Here is a 27,856-nt window from a genome sequence, read left to right on the forward strand (position 1 = left end):
AGGGGGAACAATAATCCAAGAAGAACAGATAAGCTATTTAACGTTCTGGGGATGCCCAGAAATGACTATGGTCTGTTAATTTCTGATGGATATAGTAGGAACAAGTTCACAGAAATGTTGCTATATTATGTAACTTTCTTGGGGTAAAGTAGGAACATGTTGGAAGTTAAGCAGTTATCTTAGGTTAGTTGTCTTTTTCTTACTCCCTTGTTATGGTCTCTTTGAAATGTTCTTTTATTGTATGTTTGTTTTCTTTTTAACTTTTTTTTTCATACAGTTGATTTAAAAAAGAAGGGAAAGTTAAAAAAAAAAAAAAAGATGTAGTGCCCCCTTGAGGAGCCTGTGGAGAATGCAGGGGTATTCGCCTACCCCACCTCCATGGTTGCTAACATGACCACAGACATAGGGGACTGGTGGTTTGATGGGTTGAGCCCTCTACCATAAGTTTTACCCTTGGGAAGACGGTGGCTGCAAAGGAGAGGCTAGGCCTCCCTATATTTGTGCCTAAGAGTCTCCTCCTGAATGCCTCTTTGTTGCTCAGATGTGGCCCTCTCTCTCTGGCTAAGCCAACTTGAAAGGTGAAATCACTGCCCTCCCCGCTACGTGGGACCAGACACCCAGGGGAGTGAATCTCCCTGGCAACGTGGAATATGACTCCCGGGGAGGAATGTAGACCCGGCATCGTGGGACGGAGAACATCTTCTTGACCAAAAGGGGGATGTGAAAGGAAATGAAATAAGCTTCAGTGGCAGAGAGATTCCAAAATGAGCCGAGAGATCACTCTGGTGGGCACTCTTACGCACACTTTGGACAACCCTTTTTAGGTTCTAAAGAATTGGGGTAGCTGGTGGTGGATACCTGAAACTATCAAACTACAACCCAGAACCCATGAATCTCGAAGACAGTTGTATAAAAATGTAGCTTATGAGGGGTGACAATGGGATTGGGTAAGCCATAAGGACCACACTCCACTTTGTCTAGTTTATGGATGGATGTGTAGAAAAATAGGGGAAGGAAACAAACAGACAAAGGTACCCAGTGTTCTTTTTTACTTCAATTGCTCTTTTTCACTCTAATTATTATTCTTGTTATTTTTGTGTGTGTGCTAATGAAGGTGATTGATTTAGGTGATGAATGTACAAGTATGTAATGGTACTGTAAACAATCGAAAGTACAATTTGTTTTGTATGACTGCGTGGTATGTGAATATATCTCAATAAAATGATGATAAAAAAAAAAACTTACATGATATAAGATTTAAATTGCAATATGAGACAACAACATAAAATAGCATTTCCCAAATTATGTGAGATAATTTTAGGTAGCAGACATGAACAAACATTTTTTATATTGATTGTTATATTTATTGTGTATATATATATTGCAGTTATTTTCAATTTATGCAAAGTGTTATTGGCTTTCCATTATGGTCATGATCTAAAATTTCCTATAAAATTAAATGTATTTAGGTAAAAACATGGGAATTGGTTTTAAGAAAATATTAAAGACAAAAACATAACAGTATATATATAGATGTGGAAAAAAATGGTGAAGGGGTGCATGAATACTTAGAGCTAGGAAAGTGATGAAAAAATAACTGGTTTGTAACATGGTGTGTTGCTGACAGTGCAGCCTGTGTGTTCAGCAGAAGGAAAGATCTCAGCAAGCTGCAGGGTCAGAGCAGCTTCCTGGAGAAGGAAGGAGCTGAGGCTGGGCAGAGAGGAGGGAGGGCATCCTGGTTGAGGTTCTCATAGTAATAGAACAGAATCTGCATTATACTGAGGGCGGGGAAAGGGTTTATAGTGGAGGAGGGTCTGTGCAAGGAAGGATGGGAGGATGCTGGTCTTGTAGGCTAGAGGGAGGTGGAGGGCTTTGAAGGTCAGAAGTCCAGGCTCCTTCTGTTGTTTGTAAGAGGAAGCATTTTACTCCACTTGGGGCAATACCTAGGAGGGATGATTGGGAGACTCTGAAAAGCCTTCTGAATCATTTATATGTTTCCCAGCCTGAGATTCTCAGCATTGCCATAACTGAAGTATATGCAGTCTGAGACTGTATCTCTTTTATTATTAACTATTATTGTGCAGCAAGCAGTGACCTGAAAGGCCAAATGGTCAGGAGGCAACATTAAGATATGGATCAGTTCAAAACAGGGAATGTCTAGGGCAGGTTTAGAAAGGCATGAAAATATGGGATGCTGGGCAGCCAAGAAACTTCCTCTCCTTAACAGTTTTGCTTGGGGCTGAGTTGTTTTCTCTATATAGCTATGTGGTACACATAAAAGTCTTGTAATAATGTGTTACTAGATTTGTTTTAATGTGTTTCATTTTTTTTCTCCTGGACTTTGCAGTTTTTCTGTTTCAGACAGTTAGATGTGTGGCAGGTCTCAAATTTCCTTTTACATAATTTGGCTTAATTCTTTCATGTGATTTTACTTTGGAGCCACCTGGGCATTTTCAGCAACCTGGGAATAGTTCTCCTCAATGTATTCTGAAGTATATTTAAATACAAATTTGGCATTACAAAATTAAACATGATGTGACTCCAATGTTTTACAATGAAATTTAATTTGGAAAAATTGATCATAAATAATGAAAACCATTGCTAATTTTGCTATTCAGTTTAAATTCTTCATCCCAAATATTCCAAAATGGCTCTTTTAGCTTCTTGGTAATACCATGGTAGCAAAGTGGAATGATTTCCAAATTTTCTTTCACTCTCTAAGTAGAGGAGAAGGAGAACTTTGGGTCCCATCTCTACTAGAGCAAGTCTGCTTTAATTTAACTTTTATATCTGTCCTCTGATAACACTTTGAAATTTTAAAATAAAGATGAAAAAGATAATAAAAACTCTAAGCAATGGGGTACTTCTCCATGTCATCCAGAGATCAAAGCAGTAATAACAATGATTGCTCATCACACCTGCCAAGAGGTGCTTGGATAATTACTAACACTTGTGATATATAAAAAAGCAAGGCCATCACTGTTTAGGCTGCAGGCAAGAATGCCTGCTTACTCAATTATGTTTTTTAAAAATTATGCTGTAACTGTTTTTCTAATAATAAATATAACCAGTATCCCTCATACCTAAAATTTTAAAGGCATTATAACCGGAGCAAAATTTAAATAAAATATGTATCTAACTGTTCTGGTTTGGATGTATTATATCCCCCAAAACACTGTTATCTCTGATGCAGTCTTGTGTGGGCAGGAAACGTATTGGTGTTGATTGGGTTGGAGACTTTTGATTGGATGTTTCTGTGGAGATGTGATCACTCAACTGTGGGCGAGATCTTTCATTGGATACTTTCCATGGAGGTGTGGCCCTGTCCATTCATTCTGGGCCTTGATTAGTTTACTGGAGCACTATGTAAGCTTAGACAGAAGGAGGGAGCTTGCTACAGCTAAGAGGGACACTTTGAAGAATGCACAGGAGCTGAGAGAGGAACTGCAGTTTACAGAGACATTTTGGAGACAAGCCTTTGAAAGCAGACTTTTGCTCCAGAGAAGCTAAGAGAGTACAAATGCCCAAGAGCAACTGAGAGTGACATCTTAGAAAGAAGCCTAGAGAGGAACGTCCTGGGAGAAAGCCATTTTGAAACCAGAACTCCGGAGCAGATGCCAGCCACATGCCTTCCCAGCTAACAGAGGTTTTCCGGACACCATTGGCCATCCTCCAGTGAAGGTATCTGATTGTTGATGTGTTACCTTGGACGCTTTATGGCCTTAAGACTGTAAATGTGTAACCAAATAAACCCCCTTTTAAAAAAAAAAAAAAAAAATTTAAAGGAAAAAAAAAAGTCTTTGGTATATCCAAAGTCTGGTATTCTTCTTTGATAGTTTCTGATGTTTTCTCTTCTTCCTTTGGATAGGCCAATACTTCCTGTTTTATGTTTGTTTTATTGACATGTAATCTTGTTTTTGCACACTGTACATTTGAATGTTTTAATGTGTTAATGTGTTAACTGTGGAACTTAGACCCTGAGCTGTCTGTTCCTTAAGTTTGTATTCAGCTAGTTATATAATGGAGATTTCCTTGAATGCCAGTAGCTAGCAAAGACAAATGCAAAAAACACCTTTCACAGTCTTTGCAAATTGGGTCTGTTTTGGCTGGTTCTCTCCTTCAAAGCTTAGCTCTCCTACGAATGAACTTGAAGAACAGCCTGAGGCTAAAGCACAGGGTACTCTCTGGTCTTTCCTTAGCATGCACTTGTGGCCTTAGGAACTCCCCTATTTACAGGGATCTGAATGCCCCCTCTCCTCCCCATGAAACAGTCTCTCCACCATTCAAGGAGCTATATTGTAAGTCTTAAAGCTGTTAATCCTTTGCCCCAGGCCACTGCAATATGATTGTTTCTTATAATTATTTCTTACATGGATCTAGCTGTCTACAAGCTTCAAGGCAATTTCTGAGACAGTGAGCCAGAGACAAGTGTCCTGGGTCAGTCCTTCAGGCTGCTACCAGACTGGCCCAGATACGTATACACCCCAGTATGCACACAGGGATTATTCTGCTCCCTCCACAACAGGACTGCTATTAAACTTAGGCCAATACTTAGGTTCTGTGCTTAGACCACAGTTATATTTTGGCAGTTGTGCCAGTTTGAATGTATTATGTCCCCCAAAATGCCATTATCTTTGATGTAATCTTGTGGGGCAGACTGATTGGTCTTTTTGATTAGGGTGTGACCTTTTGATTGGATGTTTCCATGGAGATATGACCCACCCAACTGCAGGTGATAACTGATGAGATATTTCCATGGAGGCGTGGCCCCAGCCATTCAGGGTGGGCCTTGATCAGTGGAGCCATATAAATGAGCTGACTAACAGAAGGAACTCAGTGCAGCTGTGAGTGACATTTTGAAGAGGCCCTACAGCCAAGGGGGACACTTTGAAGAAAGCACAGGAGCTGCAGATGAGAGACATTTTGAAGACAGCCATTGGAAGCAGACTCTTGCTCCGGAGAAGCTAAGAGAGGACAAATACCCCAAGAGCAACTAAGAGTGACATTTTTGAGGAACTGCAGCCTCGAGAGGAACATCCTGGGAGAAAGCCATTTTGAAACCAGAACTTTGGAGCAGACGCCAGCCATGTGCCTTCCCAGCTAACAGAGGTTTTCCAGACACCACTGGCCATCCTCTAGTGAAGGTACCCGATTGCTGATGTGTTACCTTGGACACTTTATGGCCTTAAGACTGTAACTGTGTGACCAAATAAACCCCCTTTATAAAAGCCAATCCATCTCTGGTGTTTTGCATTCCAGCAGCATTAGCAAACTAGAACAGCAGTTATTCCATCACAGAAGATAGGTTAGACATATCTAAGACCTTGAAAGAGTCCCAGAGGACCTTCAATATTTTGATGACTTTTCTCTGCAAGAAAATATCTAGGTGATCAAAGTATTCAACTTATGAAGCACAGTGTTACATACTGATAAATACCACAACTAAAATAATAGCACTAAATTATACATGTGAATGGGGTTAAAACAGGAAATTTTAGGTTGTATATATCTTACTAGGATAAATATTTTAAAAACATAAGACTGTATAACACAATGAACCCTATTGTAAACGATGAAAAAATGTTCTTTCATGAATTAAAACAAAGGCGCCATATTAATGCAAGGTGTTAATAACAGGGTAGCATATGGGAACTCTGTATTTTATGCATGATTTTTCTATAAATCTACAACTTCTCTAATTAAAAAAAAAAAACACAGGAAAAAAAATACCATGATGACTAAAAAACTACAATGGCTTCCACTGAGTAGAATATTTCCACTGACATATAGATTTTACTGAAGACTATTAAAGTATCAATTTACCTTGAAAACAGGACCCAAATCATTTTAAATATATCATGCTGATCCTTTTAAAAAATATCTTTGAGATACAAATAATGAAATACCATGTGTAACTTCTAATTGAATACCAAGTATAAAGGCAGCTGAACCCCCCAAAATGCTTATAGCACCAAGACTTCAATGGTCCAAACGTGACTTTTAACTTTGCCGATTTTCTCCAGTGTGGTTTGGCAACTCAGAACATGATACTAGGGTTGCTCTCAAGAATTCTAATAATTGCCTTCCTTTCTCTCCAGTTCTCTAGCCTGGGCACTGCTCTCACTGCTCCAGTTGGGCATGAAGTCCTAATATCGCCAATGCTAACCACAATGTCACCAACAGCAGTTAAATCTAACTTCAGTAAAAGAAAAGAATATGTAGTTACTTATTGTCTTACCATTATTGCCTGGTGGTTGCAATATATCTCCTGTCAGTTGACACCACCCAACTGGGAAAATATCTCGAGAATCATACTTGCACCAATAATCAAAAGCTCCACTCCAGCCATCAAATGTGATATGAACTGCATCTCCTTTAACATCTCCAATAGTTGCAGGGCAGATCAGATAAGGGTTCTTTCTGTCTACAGCTTCGAGTTTCATTCCCACTTTAAAATTATTCAGGGCTGGCCTTGGTGGTTCCTATCAAAACATTAAAAAAAGTTTTCATTGTTTAAATTTATTAAGAACCATTTACTAACTGCATTCTCTAACAACCTTTAGTGACCAAAAACATGGCTCCATGTTTAATTATCAATTAATGGAGAAAAACAGTTCCCAAAGATCTGAAACTCTGCTCTCCAACAGTTCACTTTTGCTCTGGAACAGAGCCAAGAACCTGGAAGGAAAAAAACCCAGCCTGATAGTCATTCATTCATTCACTCAAGAAATATATATTAGCTACTATATGCCAAGAATTTAGGATTAATTGAACAAATATATCAAAGATCCCTGCTCTGAACCTCTTTTTTGCTCAGATGTGGCCTTTCTCTGTCTAGGCCAACTCTTCAAATAAATTCGTTACCCTCCCTCCAACGTGGCACATGTCTCCCAGGGTAGTGAGTCTCCCTGCCAACTTGGGACAAGACTCCCAGGAATGAGCCAGGCCCTAGCACTGAGGGTTTGAGAGTGCCTCCTTGACCAAAAGTGGGGAAAGAAAGGTAACAAAATAAGGTTTCAGTGACTACGAGATTTCAAATAGGGTCGGAGAGGCTATCCTGGAGGTTACTCTTATGCAAGCTCCAGCTAGATATTCCAAATGGCCACAGTATGCCAAACCCAAACCAACAATAGTCCCAGAAATACTAAAGAATACCTAGGTCCCTATCTGAGACTCTATAAAAGTTGCAATCACTAAGTTTATTTTTCAGAAACTTAAAACCTTCAGAGTGTTCCTATGCCAGATAAGTTCCAAAATCCAGAGGCAAAAGCCTCTTCAAGAACATCAAACAGATACATCCCCCTTCACCATAATGTCAACACTCTTTTCAATATCAACAAGTTAGGGTGATCACAGCCCAGATATCCCTGAAGATTGAGACAGTGATCAAATGAGACAGAGGGGTAGCAACACACAAGATAGGATTTAACAAAGGATTACAAATACTGAATCTTTATATAAATATTTTTTAAATTTCTAGAGTATTAGAATATCTAGAAGGAAATAACTGAAATGGTGGAACACTCTGAAATTTGCTCTATAGCTACTTATCAAATCATACTTTGAAAGTTATCACATTTATGTATATATGTTATATTTCACAATAAGGAAATAACTGAAATTGTGGAACTGTGACACATAACATTCTTTGAAATTTGCTAACTACTTGTTAAATTGTACTTTGAAAGTTATCACTTTTCTGTATATATGTTATACTTCACAATAAAAAATGAAAAAAAAAAAAATCCCTGCGCTGGTGTAGCTCACATTCCAGCAGTGGTGGTTGTAGTGGTTAGGAGGGAATAATTGATAGTAACTTTTAGAAGAGGGAGTCAGACAAACCTAATCAATATGGAAATTATAGGTATATTGAAAATTATGGGGTATATTGATAAGTACAAAGAGAAGGTACAGTAGCAGATAGTATCTGAAAAGAAACTTAAAGTATAAAATGCAATGCAAAAACATGAAAGTCATACAGTCTGGGGTCATTTATTATATCCAATCCTGAAACTAATATTAAAAATTTACTCCTTAATAGCAAAAAAGTTAAAGTATATAAATGCTAACAGGATTCTTGGAAAGCCCAGGTGCTATTCTAAAACCACCATCTTTTTTTTCAGTCTGCTCTTCATCCTAGTAAATGGCACTATCAGCAACCTACTCACCCAAGCCAGAAGCCTGGAAACAGTCCTAGACCAGTGGTTTTCAGTCCTACTGCACTTTATTATCACCTGGGGCTACACTGGCCAGAGATGCTGACTGAAATAGTCTGGGGCAGCACCCAGACATCAGCATGCTTTAATTCCCCAGGTAATTCTAATGTGCATCCAAGGATAAGAACCACTACTCTAGACTCATTCTTTTTACTTACTTCCCACATTCAATCAAAAACCACACCCACCAATTCTACCCCCCAGATCTCTAGAATAATAACATTAATACTTAACCTTCAGCTCTCAGCTCGGAGAAGGCCAAGGCACAACTTTCTTTGGTCATCCTGCATCTGGGATCATCTGGCACCAACCGCCTCTGCTGCCAAGTTTGATACCAATGACATCAAAATCTTGTACCTGAGGTGACCTGGTAAGGAAATCAGTGCCACATCTGCCATGGCCCCCAAGACCAACCCCCTGGGTCTGTCTCCAAAACAGATTGGTGACAACATCGCCAAGGCAACTGGTGACAGGAAGGGTCTAAAGATTACAGTGAAACTGACCATTCAGAACAGACAGGCCCTGATTGATGTGGTACCTCCTGCATCAGCCCTAATCAAAGTCTTCAATGAACCACCCAGAAACAGAAAGCAAACATTAAGCACAGTAGAAACATCACTTTTGATGAGACTGTCAACATTGCCCGACAGATGCAGCATCGATTTTTGGCAAGAGAACTCTCTGAAACCATTAAGAAGATTCTGGGAAATGCCCCATCTGCAGGCTACAATATTGATGGCTACCAACCTCATGATGTCATAGACGACATTAACAGTAGTACCATGGAATGCCCAGATAGTTAAGAACTACAAAGGAAAATAATTCAATAAAGGATTATTTAACCAAAAAAAAAGTTAAACTTGAATTGTTTCTATGTGCCAGGCACTGTTTTAAGCATTCCACATATATTCATTTAATACTCTCAACAACCCTAGAAGTTCAGTACAATCATTATTCCCAATTTATAGATGAGAAAACTGAGGCACCGTTGACTAAGAAGTATCAGAGCTGGAATTTAAACATAGGCAGTCTATCTCAGAGCCAACTCATCGGAACAACAAACCTCATCATCTGCCAAGTTGACTCCCAACTAATTCTCTTCAAATCCCAGCTCTCCTGACCTCTCTGAAGGTTTTCCTAACCAACCCCTGCCTACTCCTCTGTCCTTCTCAAACACAGTTGCTCTCACCTTCATTTGTGAAACCACTGTGGAAATGTATTCAGTCCTCTATCAGACTAAGAGACTGTTAAAAGCAAGTACTACATCCTATTCATATTATGTCTAGCACAATTGGCAAGCATTTTTAAAGAAAATAAATGAACCAAGGAATCACCTGAAGAACAGTAAATAAGCTTTCAAGTAATTCTTTCACCAAAACATAATTAAAAAACATATCTGGGGAGTGATGTCATCAACACGGCAATGTAAACAGCTACTGAAAACTTCTCTCCAGAGATTCAATGAAAATTTTAAAAAAAGACAATTCTGAACTCTTTGAAACTCTGGAAGAGGATACAGACTGGAGAAAGACCATACAAATGCAGAACTGAAGAAAGAGAAGAAATATCAGACAGGAATCTTCCGTCCCAGACCAGCCGGTCCCCTCCCCTCCCCCTCACTGTCTCCATGTGGGAAAGGCACAGAATCAGCAGACAGGACCCCTCCCACCAGGGATATAGATTTTAAAATCTCTCACAGCAGTGAAAAATACCCTCACTGTTTGAAGACCTGGTGGACAGGGGAGGGCATTTCAAGGCCCAGATCAGCGAGGGACAAAGAGACTAAGACAATGTAGACAGAGACTGTTTCCAGCCCTGGGTCTGAAAGCCCTTTCCCCACCCTTGAGGGAAGCAGCAGCCGGCAGCCATTTCCTTGCCTTGGAGACAGCTGGAGTACTGTGTCAGCTGAGGGAGTACCCAGCCACAGGTGTAGCCCCACATCAAGCCAGAGTTTGGCTGGCAAAGTGAGGGCATAGGAATTCCACAGTTTCAGCCCTGCTGGGTCAGACACAGACTGCTCCGAGGCAAAGCAGCCTCTGAGGACAATTAAGTTATCAAACAGCGCCATCTGCTGAATAGTCCGGAAAGGGCAAGGGAAGTAAAATACTTTTAAAAAGATGTGTCAGATCCTTTCTTAGTAGCACAGGAGCTGATCTACACACCCTGTATGGAAACCCAACCCTGTTTTGGCTAAGAAAACAACTGTTAAAGCAGGGCTCCAAAACAAACCCAGGTCTTGCTAGCCGGTGAAAAATAGAACACCACTGGAAGCCAGCAGATCTATAGTACCACACACAGTGAATTTGCTGGGGTGCCAAGTGCCTACCTCCCATCCCCTGTGGCAGGCCACAGTGGGCGCCTGATGTTGGGGGGAAGACTAGGGGGCAGAGCCAATCTGACAACTGGCCAGGGAGAAAAACAAAGAAAAGATAAGAGATCAAAGACCAACAACAAGAAAACCTTAGGCAAAAGAGAGAAAACAACCTCCAGAATCAAGAAAATCAGATGCCTAGACAGCAAAAAATCATGGGCCACATCAGGAAACAGGAAGATATGGCCCAGTCAAAGGAAGAAACCAACACCTCAACTGAGATTCAGGAGTTGAAACAACTAATTATAGACGTTCAAACCTTTTAAATCAAATCAACGAGTTGAGCGAGAATGTGACAAAAGAGATGAAGGATATAAAGAAGACACTGGGTGATCATAAGAAAGAATTCATAGGCTTGAAAAAACAAATGGCAGAACTTATGGGAATGAAAGGCACAACAGAAGAGATGAAAAACACAATGGAGACATACAACAGCAGACTTAGAGAGGCAGAAGAGAGGATAAGTGAGCTGGAGGACAGCACATCTGAATCCTGCACACAAAAGGAACAGATAGGGAAAAGAATGAAAAAATATGAGCAGTGTCTCAGGGAACTGAATGACAACATGAAGTGCATGAATATATGTGTTATAGGTGTCCCAGAAGGAGAAGAGAAGGGAAAAGTGGTGGAAAGAATAACAGAGGAAATAATGAAAATTTCCCAACTCTTATGAAAGACATAAAATTACAAGTCCAAGAATCACAGCATACCCCAAACAGAATTGATCCAAATAGACCTACTCCAAGACACTTACTAATCAGATTTTCAAATATCAAAGACAAAGAGAATTCTGAAAGCAGAAAGAGAAAAGTAATCCATCACATACAAGGGAAGCTCGATAAGACTAAGTGGGATCTCTCAGCAGAAACCAAGGAGGAGAGAGGGCAGTGGAATGATATATTCAAGATACTGAAAGAGAAAAACTGCCAACCAAGAATCTTATATGCCAGCAAAAGTGCCCTTCAAAAGTGAGGGAGAGTTTAAAATATTTACAGATAAACAGATACTGAGAGAGTTCATGAACAGGAGACCTCCTGTTCAAGAAATACTAAAGGGAGTGCTACAGACAGATAGGAAAAGACAGGAGAGGTTTGGAGAAGAGTGTAGAAATGAAGATATCAAGAGATAGAAAGAGGGCAGAGACAGGGCATTTGATGTTGAAGGAGTATAGAATGTTCTAGAGGATTCATCATATGGATCCATAAATGGATAGCACAAAACTGTGTGATGGTAGCACAATATTGTAAGTACACTGAAAAAAAGATGACTGTGAATACAGCTGAAAGAGGAAGGTTAGGGTATGTATGACATCAGAAGGAAAGATAGAAGATAAAGACTGTGTAACTTAATGAAACCTAGAGTGGTCAATGAGTGTGATTAAATGTGCAAATATAAGGATGTTTTTGCATGAGGGAGCAGCAAGAAGGAATGAAATTGTGAGGAATGCAACCAGGTGAACTGACCGTGAGGACAGTTAGGTTAAGTGAAATAAGCCAGAAATGAAAAGACAAACATTATAACGCCTCACTGATAATGGACTAATAATAATGTGCAAACTCTGAGAAATGAATCTGGGAGCATGGGTTATCAGCGAAAAGCTGTAAAGGTTCCTAGATTGTAAGCTCTTACAGCAGTCACATCTGTTCATGAGTTGTAACCATTATTTCTAAATTTTGAGATGTGGAGCTGTTTGTGTATGATGTGGTTGGTCCCTGGAGCTTCGGTGTCTGTGCAGCGCCTGGGACTCAGAGCCAGAGCTTGGCAGCTGTGAGTGTTGGCATTGCCCCATGAATCAACTGTCAAAGAGGCTGAAAAAGAGATCACACTTGGATTGGAGATATGAACGAAATGGACTTGGCTGAGATTGGGGTAGATCAGACTAAAGGGTAGAGGATGATATCAACTGTGTTTACAACTTTGGCTTCTGTGTGGGACCAAAGGAAGAGATGTTTATTTGGTGCAAAATCTGTATTTTCTGTAGCACACTATATAATTTAACTTATATGGTCAGTTTACTCAAACACCACAATTACATGTAACCTTGAATAGGGAGTGAGATTTGGTTGGTTTGTACAGGTTAGCATGAAGCTCCGATACAACCCAGAGTAATTTTGGCAGAGAATAAAAAGTGTTTGCAAAGCTCCTTTGAGGGACTGGGGGAAAATGTGGAAATATTAAACTTCCCAACCTGGGGAATTCCTGATATTCTCCCAAGTTTTGGGGTCTACCAGCTTAGTAGGCTGAGACCTCGATCTTGGGGCTTGTCCTTATGAAATGTATTCCTGCAAAGGAGAAGCTAAGTCTACTCATAATTGTGCCTAAGAGTCACCTCCCAGAGAACCTCTTTTGTTGCTCAGATGTAGCCTCTCTCTCTAAGCCAACTCAGCAAGTAAACTCACTGCTCTCCCGACTACGTGGGACATGACTCCCTGGCAACATGGGACGTCACTCCCAGGAATGAGCCTGGACCCTGTATCATGCGATTGAGAAAGCCTTCTGTACCAAAAGGGGGAAGTGAAATGAAACAAAATAAAGTTTTCAGTGGCTGAGAGATTTCAAATGGAGTCTAGATTCATCCTGGAGGTAACTCTTTTGCGTTATATAGATAGCCTTTTTAGTTTTTAGTTTATTTGAATAGTTAGAAGGAAATATCTGAAACTGTGGAACTGCAACCCAGTATCCTTGATTCTTAAAGGCTTATATGATGTGACTGTATGATTGTGAAAACCTTATGGCTCACACTCCCTTTACCCAGTGTATGGACAAATGAGTAGAAAAATGGGGACAAAAAGTAAATGCATAATAGGGAGAGGAGGGGTATGGGATGTTTTGGGTGTTCTTTTTACTTTTATTTTTATTATTTTTATTTTTTTGAGTAATGAAAATGTTCAAAAATTGATTGTGGTGATGAATGCACAACTGTATGATGATACTATGAACAATTATTTTTCACTTTGGATGATTGTATGGCATGTGAATATATTTCAATAAAAAAAAAAGAAAAAAAACATATCTGGTAGGTTGGTTCCCCTTTTAAATGTCCCTTAAAATCCATCTCATCATTTCCACTGTTACTCTTTGCACTCTTACAATTATTGAATTAAGTGTTCAATGTATGTCTTCCCCAGTAGACTATGGGTACCAGGAGGACAGAGATGTGGCCTGCCTTGCTCCCTCTGTCAGTTCTTGCACCAGCACAGTATCATACATCGAAGGCACCATACGTGTCTGCTGATGGGGCATAATCACCACCTCTATGAAGATTTCCTGATCACTCCCCTTCCTCTGTGCCCCTGCCAGGCCTCCACAGACTTCCTTTATGGCACCAAGAATACTTTACTACAACTCACTCACCCATCTATTGCCCACTGCTAAACTTGAAAACTCCTTAATTATTACCTATCAAAGTCTTTTTACTTACATATTCTTAATTTGATTCTTAAAAATCACCCTGAAAATCGGGAAGACAAAAGTTAGCTTGATCAAAGATCAAAGTATGGAAAAATAAATAGCTAGCAAGTAAGCAGCAGAGTTTGGATATTGGGACTTCATGAAGGGGCTGAAGGTCAATTAACTGTTAAGAAGAAAAAAGGGGGACAGGATCTTACAAAAGATAACCAAGGCAGTTGACAAATTTGTGCTAGACACTCAACAGAATGCAGAAAACATTCAAGGCACACATAAGGATCCCAGGACCTTACACTGTCATATAATAGAGGAAGGGTGAAACTTTCTGTAACAAGTAAACGAAGTTCAAATGGCAATATATATTTTCTGCTACTAAACATAATTAAAAGACAGGAATGAGCAGAGAAACAGAACTCATTTCACGATTCAAATGTATAACCTAAAAAGATATCACAATATGACAGTATGTGATCAAGAGCACTATTAGCTGGCAAATGAGGAAAAAAAACAGAAAATGATTATGAACAAAATGCCATTTATTCTCTGAAGATTTTCATACTATTCATAATTTAATATTCTAAATTTAATGAATACTCTATTGAATTTACTTACATTAATATAGCCATATAAATAAATATAAACAGAGCCCTGGAAGAAAACTAATTTTTATTTTAAACAAACAAAAAAACAAAGGAACTGCTCTTTTTTTCCAATCATAGTAAATGAACGGGCTTTATCTCAAAACAAGCTACCTCTAGATTTAGATAACTGGCAAAATAGTTCCCTCCGCTGTCCATGAAAGGCAATGATATAAAGTTGCTCTTAAATATGTTTTTAAAGAATTGTTTGTTCTCTATGAACATTCCCATGATCATAAGCTCGTTAGTGATTTCCTGAACACAATGATAAAATATGAAAAAAAAACAAAATAAACAAAGGATAATTAAATAAATAAGGGATCAATCCCTTTTCTTTTCCTGTGAGAAAAAATGATTCTACTCTAGAAGGTGGCTATTAAAGAATACTCTTTAAACCTCCCTCCTTGCTTACCTGCAATATGGTTCTCCCTAAAGGCCATTTCCTTCCATATCCCACCAAACCTGAAGCCAGTCTCAACATTATCTGCATTACTCCTCTGCCTGGAATATTCTTACTATTATAGCCTCATGATTCATTCTTTCCAAACTTCCTTCTGAGAGATCTTCACTCAAATGGCACCATCTCAGTGAGGTCCTCCTTGCCATCCTATCAAAAAGTCAACCTCCCTCCCTGTTTTATATTCTCCTTAGAATTTACAACTATTAAGCATAATATACATTTTATTTGTTTAGCATGGCTTATTATCTATTTCTCCAACTAAAGGCAGGGATTTTTTTGACTGCTCTGTTTACTGTTGTATTCCCAGGGTCAATCTCTGACCACAAACTCCTATCCTTAACTACTACTCCTTACTTTTAGTCAACAACTTCTTAGACCTCATTAAAAATTCTAGTACTTTAACCTGCATTTATTCATTTACAAATATTTACTGAATGCCTACTATGTGCCAGATAATACTTGTTCTTGAGGTATATTAATTAGCAGAATAGACAAAATTACTACTCTTGTGGTGCTTACATGCTAGAGAGGAAAGACAGAAAATAACCAAATAAATAAGTAAAATAAACACTATGTTAGAAGTGGTAAGCACTATGCAAAAACAAAAACAAAAAGAGAAAAGTGCAGAGTAAGGGGATCTAGAGAGCAATGTTGGGGAGGGACTATGCAATTTTATTAAATAGGGTATTCAGGACAAGTCCTCTTAATGGAAGGTGACATATGAGAAAAAACACAAAGGAGGTGATCTTTAACCATACAGATATCTACAGAGTGTTCCAGGCAGAGAGGAAACATCCAGGGCCAAGGCCCTACAACAGGAACAAGTCTGAAATGTTCAAGGAACAGCAAGAGGGTGAGCGTGGCTAAAATGTTGCAAGCTGAACTGTCTGAAACAACTATTTTCAAACTCCAGAGGTCAGTAGAACACTGAACAGCATCAACGGAAGAGTAGGAGGAAGAAGCTGGTAAATTACGGTAAAGACCAGAAAACACAGGGAAGCATCTTCAGGATCTTGTGTTAGGCAGTGGTTTCTTAGACTTTACACCCAAAACACAAGCAACAAAAGAAAACATAGATAAATGGTACCTCATCAAAATTAAAAACTTTTGTGCCTTAAAGAACTTTATTATGAAAGTAAAACGACAACCTACACAATGAGAGAAAATATTTGGAAAACACATATCTGATAAAGGTTAAACATTCAGAATATAAAAAGAAATCCCTCGACTCAACAACAAAAAGACAAACAACTTAATTTAAAAAATGGGCAGAAGATTTGAATAGTCACCTCTCCAAAGAAGATGCACAAATGGACAGAATATACATTGGCCATCAGGGAAATGCACATCAAAACCACAAGGAGAAACCATTTCACACCCGTTAGAATGGCTGCTATTAAAAAATCGGAAAATTATAAGTGTTGGAGAGAATGCGGAAAAATAGGAACACTCATTCATTGCTGGTGGCAATGTAAAATGATACAACCACTGTGGAAGACAGTTGGGCAGTTCCTCAGAAAGTTAAATATAGAATTACCATATGACTTGGCAATCCCACTATTAGGTATATACCCAAAAGAATGAAAAGCAGGGACTCAAACAGATATTTGCAAAGCGCTATTCGTGCGAGACTATTCACAAGTGCTAAAATGTGGAAGCAACCCAAGTGTCCATCAACTGAAGAATGGATAAACAAAATGTGGTATATACATAAAATGGAATATTATTCAGCCATAAAAAGGAATCAAGTCCTAATACATGCAACATCGATGAACCTTGAAGACATTATGCCACATGAAATAAGCCAGACACAAAAGAACAAAAATTGTATGATCTCACTGATGTTAAATAATTAGAAAAAGCAAACTCATGGAGTCAGACTCTAGAATCAGGGAATTCTCAGGGGGAAAAAAAGACCATTAAACACATTTAGAAAGTTCAATGTCCCTGGTAATCAGGGATACCATCCCTATTCCCAAAAAAAAGACTCACAAAATTTTAACAGATTGATAATATTCAATGTTAGTGAAAATTTTAGGATATGAACATTTCTATACACTAATGGTGGTGCATAGCTTGGAACAGCCATTTTGGGAAGGAATTTAACAGTTATGCATTCCCTTTGACCCAATAACAGAAAAATTCACACTTACACACTAAGCTCTAAAAAAGAATGTTCACTGTAGAACTGATGTGTGCAAGAATATGGCATCAACCTAAACATCCATTCTTAGGGAGGGGTTAAATCCATTCTGATAATCCATATTACAGAAGAGCAAAATACAATCTGTGAAATATATATGAAATAAAATGGCACTATTTCCAAAATATATCTTTTAGGGAACAAAATAAATCACAGAACAATATCTATAATATATTCCCATTTACATTTAAGAAAACAAAAGCCCATATATGTTTGTAAATGCACAGAAAATAGCCTGGAAGAATACAAATAAAACTTACATTTGGAGAGAAGAGTAGAATGCAGGAATGGATAGGGTAAAGGGAGACTCATTTTTCACTTTAGCTAAGTGTATATAGTTTGATTCCTCCCCCTACACACATGTAAACATTAATTACTTTTATAATTTTTAAAATGAAAAAAAATTGATACTGTGTATGACATGTGGCATGCAACTAAGTGATAAAACAATCTGAAAAGTACAATCTAATAGCTTTCCTAAAACCACAGCCCAAGCCAATAGGTGTCTAATAAAGACTACTGCTAAACATCTTATTTTAATTAGCTATGTTCACATGTGTTTTACACATTGGCTAAAAGACTTGCACTTGCCTATGTCCCTCTGTGGTAGGGCAAGCCCATTTCCAGCATTCATGCTACTCAAAACTGCACTTAAAGAATTTATTTTCTTTTCAATGCAGGAGTCATATTAATTGATGTTTCTCATCCTTAGGTCTTTCATTTTCTTCAAAAAATTTTTTACAACTAAAAGTAATTTTTACCATTCCCAATATGAATAGCTGTGATAAAATTTTAGTGACTGAAAAACAATCAGGGCTGGGAGGGAAGATGGCGGCATAGAGAGGAGTGGAAGCTAAGTAGTCCCCCTGGAACAACTAAAAAAAACCAGAAACAACTAGTAAATAATCCAGAATAACTGCGGGGGGACAAACGAGACCGTCCACTCATCATACACCAACCTGAATTGGGAGGAATGCCCAAGAACACAGCATAAAATCTGTAAGTAAAACCTGCGGATCCAAGTTGTGAGGCCCCCTCCCCCATAGCCCAAGCTGCAAAGCCTAGTGGTGCCAGAGAGAAGCTCTCTCCCAGCAAGTAAATGTAGCTCAGCTGAGCTCGAACTGGGGTTTTAAGTAGGGAGTGTGAACTGCTCACTATAGGCATGAATCCCCAAAAAACAGACAGAGGCTTTGGGTGACGACTGACCTTGGAGAGCCGGAGGGTTGCCTTGGACTAGGTCTGAAAGGGACTATCTGTTTCTTTTTCTGCTCAGTGGAGAAAGCCCCAGCCATTACAGTTCCCAGTGCTGTGACTCAAAGAAGGGTGGAGAAAGCACAAGCAGAGAGAGAGACCACTGAAATGCTAATGACCTCCCCCTAGGGGGTCTATCTTCTCTAAGAGGAAAGGGGTGGGCCCTTTCCATTCAGAACCAGACCCCAGAGCCTGGGGGAACACAGCCATACCTCCTCACACCAGTCAAGACTTATAGGCTAACAGGCACCACCTGCTGGGCAGAAAAACACAGTGACCTGAGGCATCACAGGAACCAATTTTCTAAGAGACACCCTCAGGGAAACCAGATACTGAATATTTCTTCCCTCTGGGACCTGAGCCTGCTCTGGTCTGGGAAAACCTGATTGGGATAACCAAGGAAACCATGCCTAGACAACAGAAAATTACAATCTACACTAAGAAAAACAAAGTTATGGCCCAGTCAAAGGAACAAATATACACTTCAACTGAGATACAGGAATTTAAACAACTAATGCTAAATCAATTCAAAAAGTTTAGAGAAGATATCGCAAAAGAGATAGAGGCTGTAAAGAAAACACTGGGCATACATAAGGCAGAAATCAAAAGTTCAAAAAAACAACTAGTAGAATCTATGGAAATGAAAGGCACAACACAAGAGATGAAAGACACAATGGAAACATACAACAGCAGATCTCAAGAGGCAGAAGAAAACACTCAGGAACTGGAGAACAAAACACCTGAAAGCCTATACGCAAAGGAGCAGATGGACAAAAGAATGAAAAAATATGAGCAATGTCTCCGGGAACTTAAAGATGAAACAAAGTACAAGAACATACGTATCATTGGTGTCCCAGAAGGAGAAGAGAAGGGAAAAGGGGCAGAAGCAATAATAGAGGAAATAATTAATGAAAATTTCCCATCTCTTATGAAACACATAAAATTACAGATCCAAGAAGCGCAGCATACTCCAAACAGAATAGATCTGAATAGGCCTACGCCAAGACACTTAATAATCACATTATCAAATGTCAAAGACAAAGAGAGAATCCTGAAAGCAGCAAGAGAAAAGCAATCCATTACATACAAGGGAAGCTTAATAAGACTATGTGCGAATCTCTCAGCAGAAACCATGGAAACAAGAAGGAAGTGGTGTGATATATTTAAGATACTGAAAGAGGAAAACCGCTAACCAAGAATCCTATATCCAGCAAAGCTGTCCTTCAAATATGAGGGAGAGCTCAAAATATTTTCTGACAAACAGACAAAGAGAGACTTTGTGAACAAGACACCCGCCCTACAGGAAATACTAAAGGGATCACTACAGAGTGACAGGAGAAGACAGGGGTATGTGGTTTGGAACACAATTTTGGGAGATGGTAACACAGCAATGTAAGTACACAGAACAAAGATAACTATGAATACGGTTGAGAGAGGAAGGTTGGGAGCATGTGAGACACCAGAAGAAAGGGGGAAAGATAAAGACTGGGAATGTGTAACTTGGTGAAATCTAGAGTGTTCAACAATTGTGATAAAATGTACAAATATGTTCTTTTACAAGGGAGAACAAGCAATGTCAACCTTGTAAGGTGTTAGAAATGGGGAGGCATTGGGGGAGGGATGCAATCAATGTAAACTAGAGACTGCAACTAACAGAATCATTGTATTATGCTTCTTTTAATGTAACAAAGGCAATATACCAAGGTAAATGCAGATAAGAGGGGGGGATGGGGAGGCATGTTAGACACTTGACATTGGTGGTGTTGTCTGACTCTTTACTCTGCTTTGATTTAAGGTTATTTTTCCTTTTGCTGCTTCCTAGCTGTCATTTTTTTTTCCTGTGAGTGAGGACTTGGTTTTCAAGAAGAGGGGAATAAGGACATGATGCCTTATTCATTAATGCAACAGCTCAGAGCAATTAATCACAGACTCATCACAGGAGGCTAGGGACCAGGGTCAGAAGGCAGACACTTCTCCCAAAGCAAATTAGTGTATGTGCTGGGGGGGAAAAACAGCAGCTGCTGAATGGCTTCCTTTGGCACTATCCAAGAAATGGATACAGCATGGAGAAATGTAGATGCCCTTATATAGATAGTGGTGAAGGTGGTGAACACATAAATATATGACCATACAAAGAACCACTGATTATTTACTTAGGATGGAATGTACGGTGTGTGAACAAAACCATATTAAAAAAAAATGGGTTGATGACAAAACCTTGAGGGCAATATACTGAGTGAAATAAGCCAGACAAATATTGCAGGGTCTCACTGATAAGAACTAATTATAATATATAAACTCACAGACATGAAATATAAGGTACCAAGATATAGGACGAGGCTTAAGAGTGGGGAGCGGTTGCTTAGTATGAGCAGAATGTTCAACTAGGATGAACTTAAATGTCTGGAAATGAACAGAGGTGTCGGTAGCAAGATGTGAGAATAACTTAACAGTGCCAAATGGTGCCTGAATGAGGTGGAAAGTGGAAGCTCAGAGCCATATATGTCACCAGAAGGAAAGTTGGAGATCAAAAGATGGGAATGTATAAAACTGAATCCTATGGTGTGCAATGTCCATGATTAACTGTACAAATATTAGAAATCTCTTCCATGAACTAGAACAAATGTATGACAATACAATTAGAAGTTAATAGAGGAGCATATAGGGAAGAAATATATACCTATTGCAAACTATATACTACAGTTAGTAGTATTTCAACATTTTTTCATAAACAGTAACAAATGTACTATACCAACACTACGAGTCAACAATTGAGGGGGGTTGGTTAGGGATATGGGAGGATTTGAGTTTCCTTTTCTTTTTTTCTTTTTTCATCTTTCACTTTATTTCTTGTCTGGAGTAATGAAAAGCTTCTAAAAACTGAACAAAAATTAAGTGTGGTGATGGATGCGCAGCTGTATGAGGGTACCAGGGGCAATTGATTGTACACTTTGGATCTTTGGATAATTGTATGGTATCTGAACAATCCCAATAAAAATTAAAAAAAAAAAAAAAACAATCAGGAAGAGAGGATGAAAAAGAAATACTTTGACCCATAATTTAACTAAAACTTGGCTTTTATCCATTGTTTCTTAACATAATGTATTCTTGTCAATATTTTCTCAACAGTATAAACTATTTTTGGATTTTTTTTCCTTTTTTCATAGCAAATATTTCCTTATTTCTTTCTGATAACTTTTTTTAATATTCTTTTTTCTTCTGAAACCAAACCATTCCAATTAATTTTCAAGTGGCTTTTTGGCCCATCATTTTCTCCCACATCACACATGAAGGGATTACTAACAAAGCAAAATGAGAGGAAGCTTCACCTCCAATGTTAAATAAAAAATAGCAGCAAACACTTGCTTTCAGTTGAGCATTCCTTTCATATTGAAAATCAAGAAAGAGGGTACTAATTCATTTTGACTAGTAGGTGATCATAATTGAGTCTTTTTATAAAAAGTCTTGCCCATCCAGTAATTTAAAAAGCATTTTTTGCTTTTCCATGTCAGAGAAGACAGAGCATGTAAGCATCCCCATTAAAACAATAAATCATGGCCCAGGTGATGGAAGCTTTTTATAACATATGTCTTACCTGCTTAAACAATGCTGCAGGTGCCATCTCAGATCCACTTAGGGTTCGTAAAAGAAACATTGGCCAAGATGACACATTCATCTGGTACCCTATTTTATAAAATAAGTAAGATATCATGAAAAAAACCACCCTGTGATATTATAGCAAGTTTGGTACGAAAAATAGGTTTCATTCACCTTTCTTTTCAAAATGACTTGGTTATCTAAGAACACAGGAAACGGGCAAGAGGAGCAGACACACCCTCCTTTCAGTGCTACTGCCTCAGCTGTACTGTTTGGCAATAATGCCACAGTAGGTGTAGAAATGCTCATTTTAGAGAAGCCACTGAGTTGGGCTCACCAACAAATACATACATGTTGGAAAAGTGTCATAATACTTGGGGTGGTCTAAGCTGAAGCCCAGAAAAGGTTCCATTCCACCACCGACAGTCACGCAAGAAGGTCAAAAGGCTGCAAAGGTCCTCTTTTACCTCAGAGCCTCTGACTTCTTTACTTGCAGAAAAAGACAGTTGTCTGTCAAAACTCAGTGAGTGTACACTTACAATAGTGCTTTTCACTTTATGTCAATTATACCTCAAAAGAAAAAAACTAAATAAACACTGAATTCGAGTTAATAATATGCATGCTGAAGTGTTTAGGGGAAGTGTACAGATGTCAATAAATTACTCTGAAATCTATCAAAATATAAGATGGACTAATAAATCGATGGAGGAATATATAAGTGATAAACCAAGTATAGTAAAATGATAATGGAATCTAGGTGGTGGGGCTGTGGGTATTTACTGTAAAATTCACCCTTTTCACCTTTTTCATATGTTTAAAATTTCATAAAATGTTAGGAAACCAGACAGTTCTCACTTCAGCAATCTTTACCCATACTAAACATGATCTTTTAGAATTTTTATCAGATGTTGATCAAAACAGACTCAACTTTCAGCACACATATGCAAAATGTACAACAAATATACAGTACTGAGCTCCTGATTCATCATACATTCGCCACAGTAGCCACCTGGCCATCTATTTGCAAGATTGCTTAAGAGAAGACATTTTTTAAAGACAACTCAAAATGATTTCTATTGAGTATTACACGAGTAAGAATATGTTCTTTTAAAAACTATCCTTACCCAGGGGAGGTTGAAGTAAATCCCCTTCCTTTTCACATGTTCCAATAGGCTGTATGTCTGGGGAATCGACAAGTCTCCAAAAATCATTTTGATTGTCACTCCCGTCCAGTCTCAAACGTAATCTGGCACCAGTAATCCCAACAACTGTAGCAATACATACTGAAGTAACATTGCGAGGGTCATGGGCTTCCAATTTCATACCAACTTTGAAGTCATTAGTTGGTGGAATCTCAGACTATATATATAAATAAAATAGTTAAAATGCATCAACTATAGGAAATGGTCAGTTATGTTACCAGATACCCAAGGAATGTTTTAAGTAACAGTCACAGCAGATGGTGAACAAGATAAGGGCTATAAGGGTCAAGGAAAAGATCAAATTCTCTCCTTGGCTTGACATGCACCATAAAAAACAGCCCCGTCTCTAATCTCTCTCATAGCCCAACCCACATACAGCCTCTAAAATGCACCCAGAGTAGCTTTCTAAAATAAAAATTGCCTGATTAGTCCAATCCCCTTGAAATAGGACAATTGGCAGCTCACCACTGCTTAAGGATAAAGCCAACTCCTTGGCAAAGTTTAAAAGCCCCCACACCTTTAACCTCATCCCCACAGTATCATCTCTACCTACTCTGTGCTCCAGCCACCCCACACCAATCCCTCAACACTCAAAGAGTCTTTCACACCCATGTGCCTTTACTTCAGATGTACTCTCTGCCTAGAATATCCTTTCCTTCATTCCAACTATCTCAGCGCCTCTTCTGTGAGCTTTCCCAGTATAGAGTTATCACAGTTCTCATAATTACTTATTTATGACTGTCTTTCCCTCCAGATGAGTAGTCATGAGGGTTTAGTACTTTTAGTATACCTGACATAGAGTAAATTCTTAATGAATGAATGCAAAGAGACCATTCGACTCTTAAGTGGCACTACCACAATCCCACTATCTATTCACACTACCAGAACTTAACCACACAAACACCCTTCAACAAATTAACAGTTTACATTAATATATACAGAATTTTGGCATACCTGTCTGAAACACTCTGAAGGAGCAATTATTGATCCAGTCTCTTTCAAGTAATTGTCCCAAATGAAATCATCTGGGGAAAAAAAAAACATATACAAAATAGTTTTTTAGTATATACAATATGTATGCAAACTTTCAGGAATAAAATGGGTTTTATTTCTATACCTGTTTAAAAAACACTTCATAAAAAGCAGTTTCAAACTTCTTGATCTACATTACCAGCACAGAAATAAAAAATAAAACAACTCCCAGTAAATAATGGCTCTGATATAAATTAAATCTCAGGTCCTCTCAATGTAATGAGGACTACAGCACAGTGATTCTAAAAATGTAGACTCTAGAAACAGCTAGAATAAGAGCAACTTCTCATCTGTCTCTGATATAAATTTACTCAATAAAGTGTTTTCATCCATTTCATCCCATTAGCATAAAGGTGCTTCTTTGGTTTTCATGGGGAGCTGAAGGTGTTTAGATGTGTGGTCCAACAGAATTTTACCTCTGCAGTGCCTTACAGAAAGAAAAAAATTGAGAACCAGACTAGTTTCTTGATCTAGTAGTAGGTCTCCATTCCAGGGTGTCAAAAAGATGGTAGCAAAATAAAGCAGTAAACCAGTCACTGATGAAGTCACTAATCCAAATCATTTTAATGATCTAGGTTTTCTACTCCTTGCTGTCCTTGCTCTCTCTCCTCCATTTTTTAAATGTATGATGTTTAAAATGAAGACCCATGATAAATTCTCAAGAGAGTCATAGAGTGGTAAAGGCAGGGATAAGAGCTGAGACTCGGGGCCAAACCCAGGGAATATGATTAAATCATCTATTCTCTTTAAAAAGAATAGGAAAGACAAAGACACATAGAATAGCAAATGTATATAAATTCTTCTACCTTCCAGAAAAAGTCACTAATAATTTTTAGTGTCTGTAATATTTCAGTCGTATAGTACTGGACAAAATATAAGACTATTCATGCCTTTCAAGTCCTCACAACTAATTCTACAGAATGTGGGAATCGACCCAAGATTAATTTAAAAATTATGGTTCTAAGGAAGTAATTGCTAATTCTCTAAAAGTCACATTCCAGAAAACTGCATGTCAAAGGTAAAACAAGGCATCCTGAGACACAAAAGCTAAGATGAGGCTCATGCTCACTGATGGCCTGCTTTTTTCAAGCATTATTTTAAAAATAACAATATATAAAATATATAACAAAATGAAACAATTTAGACATCCCCTTAAAGTTCAACGATGCTTTATGCAAGCTGATTATCTTCTTTTTTTTCTAGAATGGGATTAAAGTGGCGGTCCCTTAGTTGGGAAAAGTTCAATCACCCAAGCTTGCCTATAAGCAGAATCTATAAAATTAGAAGATGGGTGAAGGGGGGTAGAATCTCCTTAACAAAAAATAGGTGTCTCCTTCATGTTCTCTTTTTAAAAGGTTTCGGCCCAAAAGTACCAGAGATGATATATATATATTGGAGCAATATAAAGTGCAAACTAAAAAAAAAAAAAAAAAAAAGGTGACTTTTTTAAATTCTAAAGACTCCTTATTCAATTCTGAATCACTTTAGCTGTTTCCCTGGAATAAGATCACTAATTTCTAAAAATACAATGTTTCATGCTGTATACTTTGCCTGGTTTGATCACTTCAATTTTTTTGTGCCAGCCAGCCAGACACACACACTGAGGTAAAGACTTGATAGTATTCAAGGTACTATGAAGTTTAATTCTCGCAAATCATGAGGTTTTTCTATACTCCTCTTTAATTTCCTCACTATAAAAATATTGGATTTGACGGTTCCCCTTTCTGGGGGAATCTACATTACCCCCCCTTATGTATCCTTCAACTGATATTATACACATACAGACAAACTCTGGAGTGCTGATAAATGTTTAACAATCAGCTTTCCAGGAAATACAAACAAACAAGTGGCCTGATTGGTAGTGTGTGCAGATTTCTGTGGTGTAAATACTATCACCATGGCTGACTGCAAAGTGCCACAATGACATCACCAACCACAGAGTTGGGAAGAGATGTGCACAATCCGCACCCCCCCCCCCACCAGCCGACGTGAGTCAGCTTCAGCATACCACTGTTACATATGTGTGTATGCATTTATATGTGTATGTACACATATTTTATATATATATATGGTTAAGCATAGCATACATAACATTTTGCAACTTGCTTTTAACTTAATAAATTTCAGAGCATTCCATTAAAAAATACAGGGTTTGATTCTGTCTTTAGATGATGGGAAGCCAGTACAACCAGTGTGCAAAGGCATGCAGCAGAGTGTTAAAAATGTAGGCTTTGGAGTCAGAACTTCCTATCTCTAGTCTGGCTCTACCTCTTATTAGCTATGTGACCTTAAGCAAGTCATTTTACTTTTTCAGTCTCAGTTCCTTCATCCACAAAATGGGGAAAGTAATACATATGATACTAAGTATTTTGAGAATTAAATGAAGTAGCATGCATATAAGTTGCTCAATAAATGGTATATTTTGTTATTATAAAATTAAATGTCCTTTGGAGGATTGTATGTTATGTGAATATATCTCAATAAAATTGCACTAAAAAAAACTAAATGTCATAGTTGTGTCCAAATTTATGAATACTGCATATCTTTGTTAAAAGAGAAAACGGAGATCCATGGCTCCAAAATTAAACTGACCAGGATGTCTCAGTGACCTAGCACTAACCTAATAATCAGGAGATCCAAGGCTCTAATTGAAGCTCTACTAACACACAATCTTGGATAGCATTTAGAGAAAACATAGAACAAAACAAAACTTGAATAGGGAAAAAAATCTGACCAGGATGTCATTCAGGAGCAGAAACCCCAGGAAGAAAGGAGTGTAAGTTGAAAACAATAACTGAAAAACTAAAACTGTTTTATAATTATACTCCAAAGAACTAAGACTTTTCCACAAACCAGTTAATATTTGTAAAAATTTTCAATGACATTGGAAAATATTTAATCCATCTCCCTAACACAATTTGTTGTGTTGTTTTTTTCAATTTTAAGAAAATACTCTCCCCTGTGTCTGAATGAGCTATAATTTGAGCTAGCAAATCCTTTAGACTGGTCTCCTGAAACATGATCATTTTCTATCACATTGCTAGCCAATGCCTATATGTAGCACCTAAATACACGAAGTTATCTTTTTATTTAATCCCATGCCAATTTATCTCTAAGCGAAAACAGTAAATTTTTTCAAAATAAAATACAATTTATCTTTCCTATTATTGAGATTTTATATTATAGGATTTTACTGTACATATACCATTCCAAAAGCAATAAGAGTTCATATTAACAGTGAGTAAGGAAGAAAAATATGCTATATTAAACTACTTTAAAACGTACCAGTTTGCACAGAAGATGTGCTTGAGCTAGGAGTTTTCTCTTGATTCTCCTTGACATTCATCGAATCTAAAAATAAGAAAATAATTAGCAATACAGGAAGGTCACAATAGTTTGAAAGAGCACTTCAAAAAGTAAAAAAGTTTAAACTAAAACTATTTTCTAATAGTTTCTAATGAGTTTTAACTTTATAATT

At 38.0% G+C, this 27,856-nt stretch overlaps 1 protein-coding gene and 1 pseudogene across 1 annotated transcript in view; one reads left to right on the forward strand and one right to left on the reverse strand.

The window, feature by feature from the left end:
- The window catches only part of LOC119523332 (sex comb on midleg-like protein 2), a 114,732-nt gene that overhangs the window by 65,621 nt on the left and 21,255 nt on the right, over positions 1-27,856 (reverse strand). Inside the window, exons 4-8 of the mRNA XM_037822100.1 lie at positions 27,664-27,729; positions 24,301-24,371; positions 23,269-23,503; positions 22,143-22,231; positions 6,239-6,482 (exon numbers count right to left, since the gene is read on the reverse strand). Coding sequence (XP_037678028.1) covers positions 6,239-6,482; positions 22,143-22,231; positions 23,269-23,503; positions 24,301-24,371; positions 27,664-27,729 — 705 coding nt within the window. The remainder of the gene's footprint in view (positions 1-6,238; positions 6,483-22,142; positions 22,232-23,268; positions 23,504-24,300; positions 24,372-27,663; positions 27,730-27,856) is intronic.
- Positions 7,879-9,019, forward strand: LOC119523219 (annotated as a pseudogene).

This window comes from Choloepus didactylus, chromosome X (assembly GCF_015220235.1).
Source record: "Choloepus didactylus isolate mChoDid1 chromosome X, mChoDid1.pri, whole genome shotgun sequence".
Taxonomy (NCBI): Eukaryota; Metazoa; Chordata; class Mammalia; order Pilosa; family Megalonychidae; genus Choloepus; species Choloepus didactylus.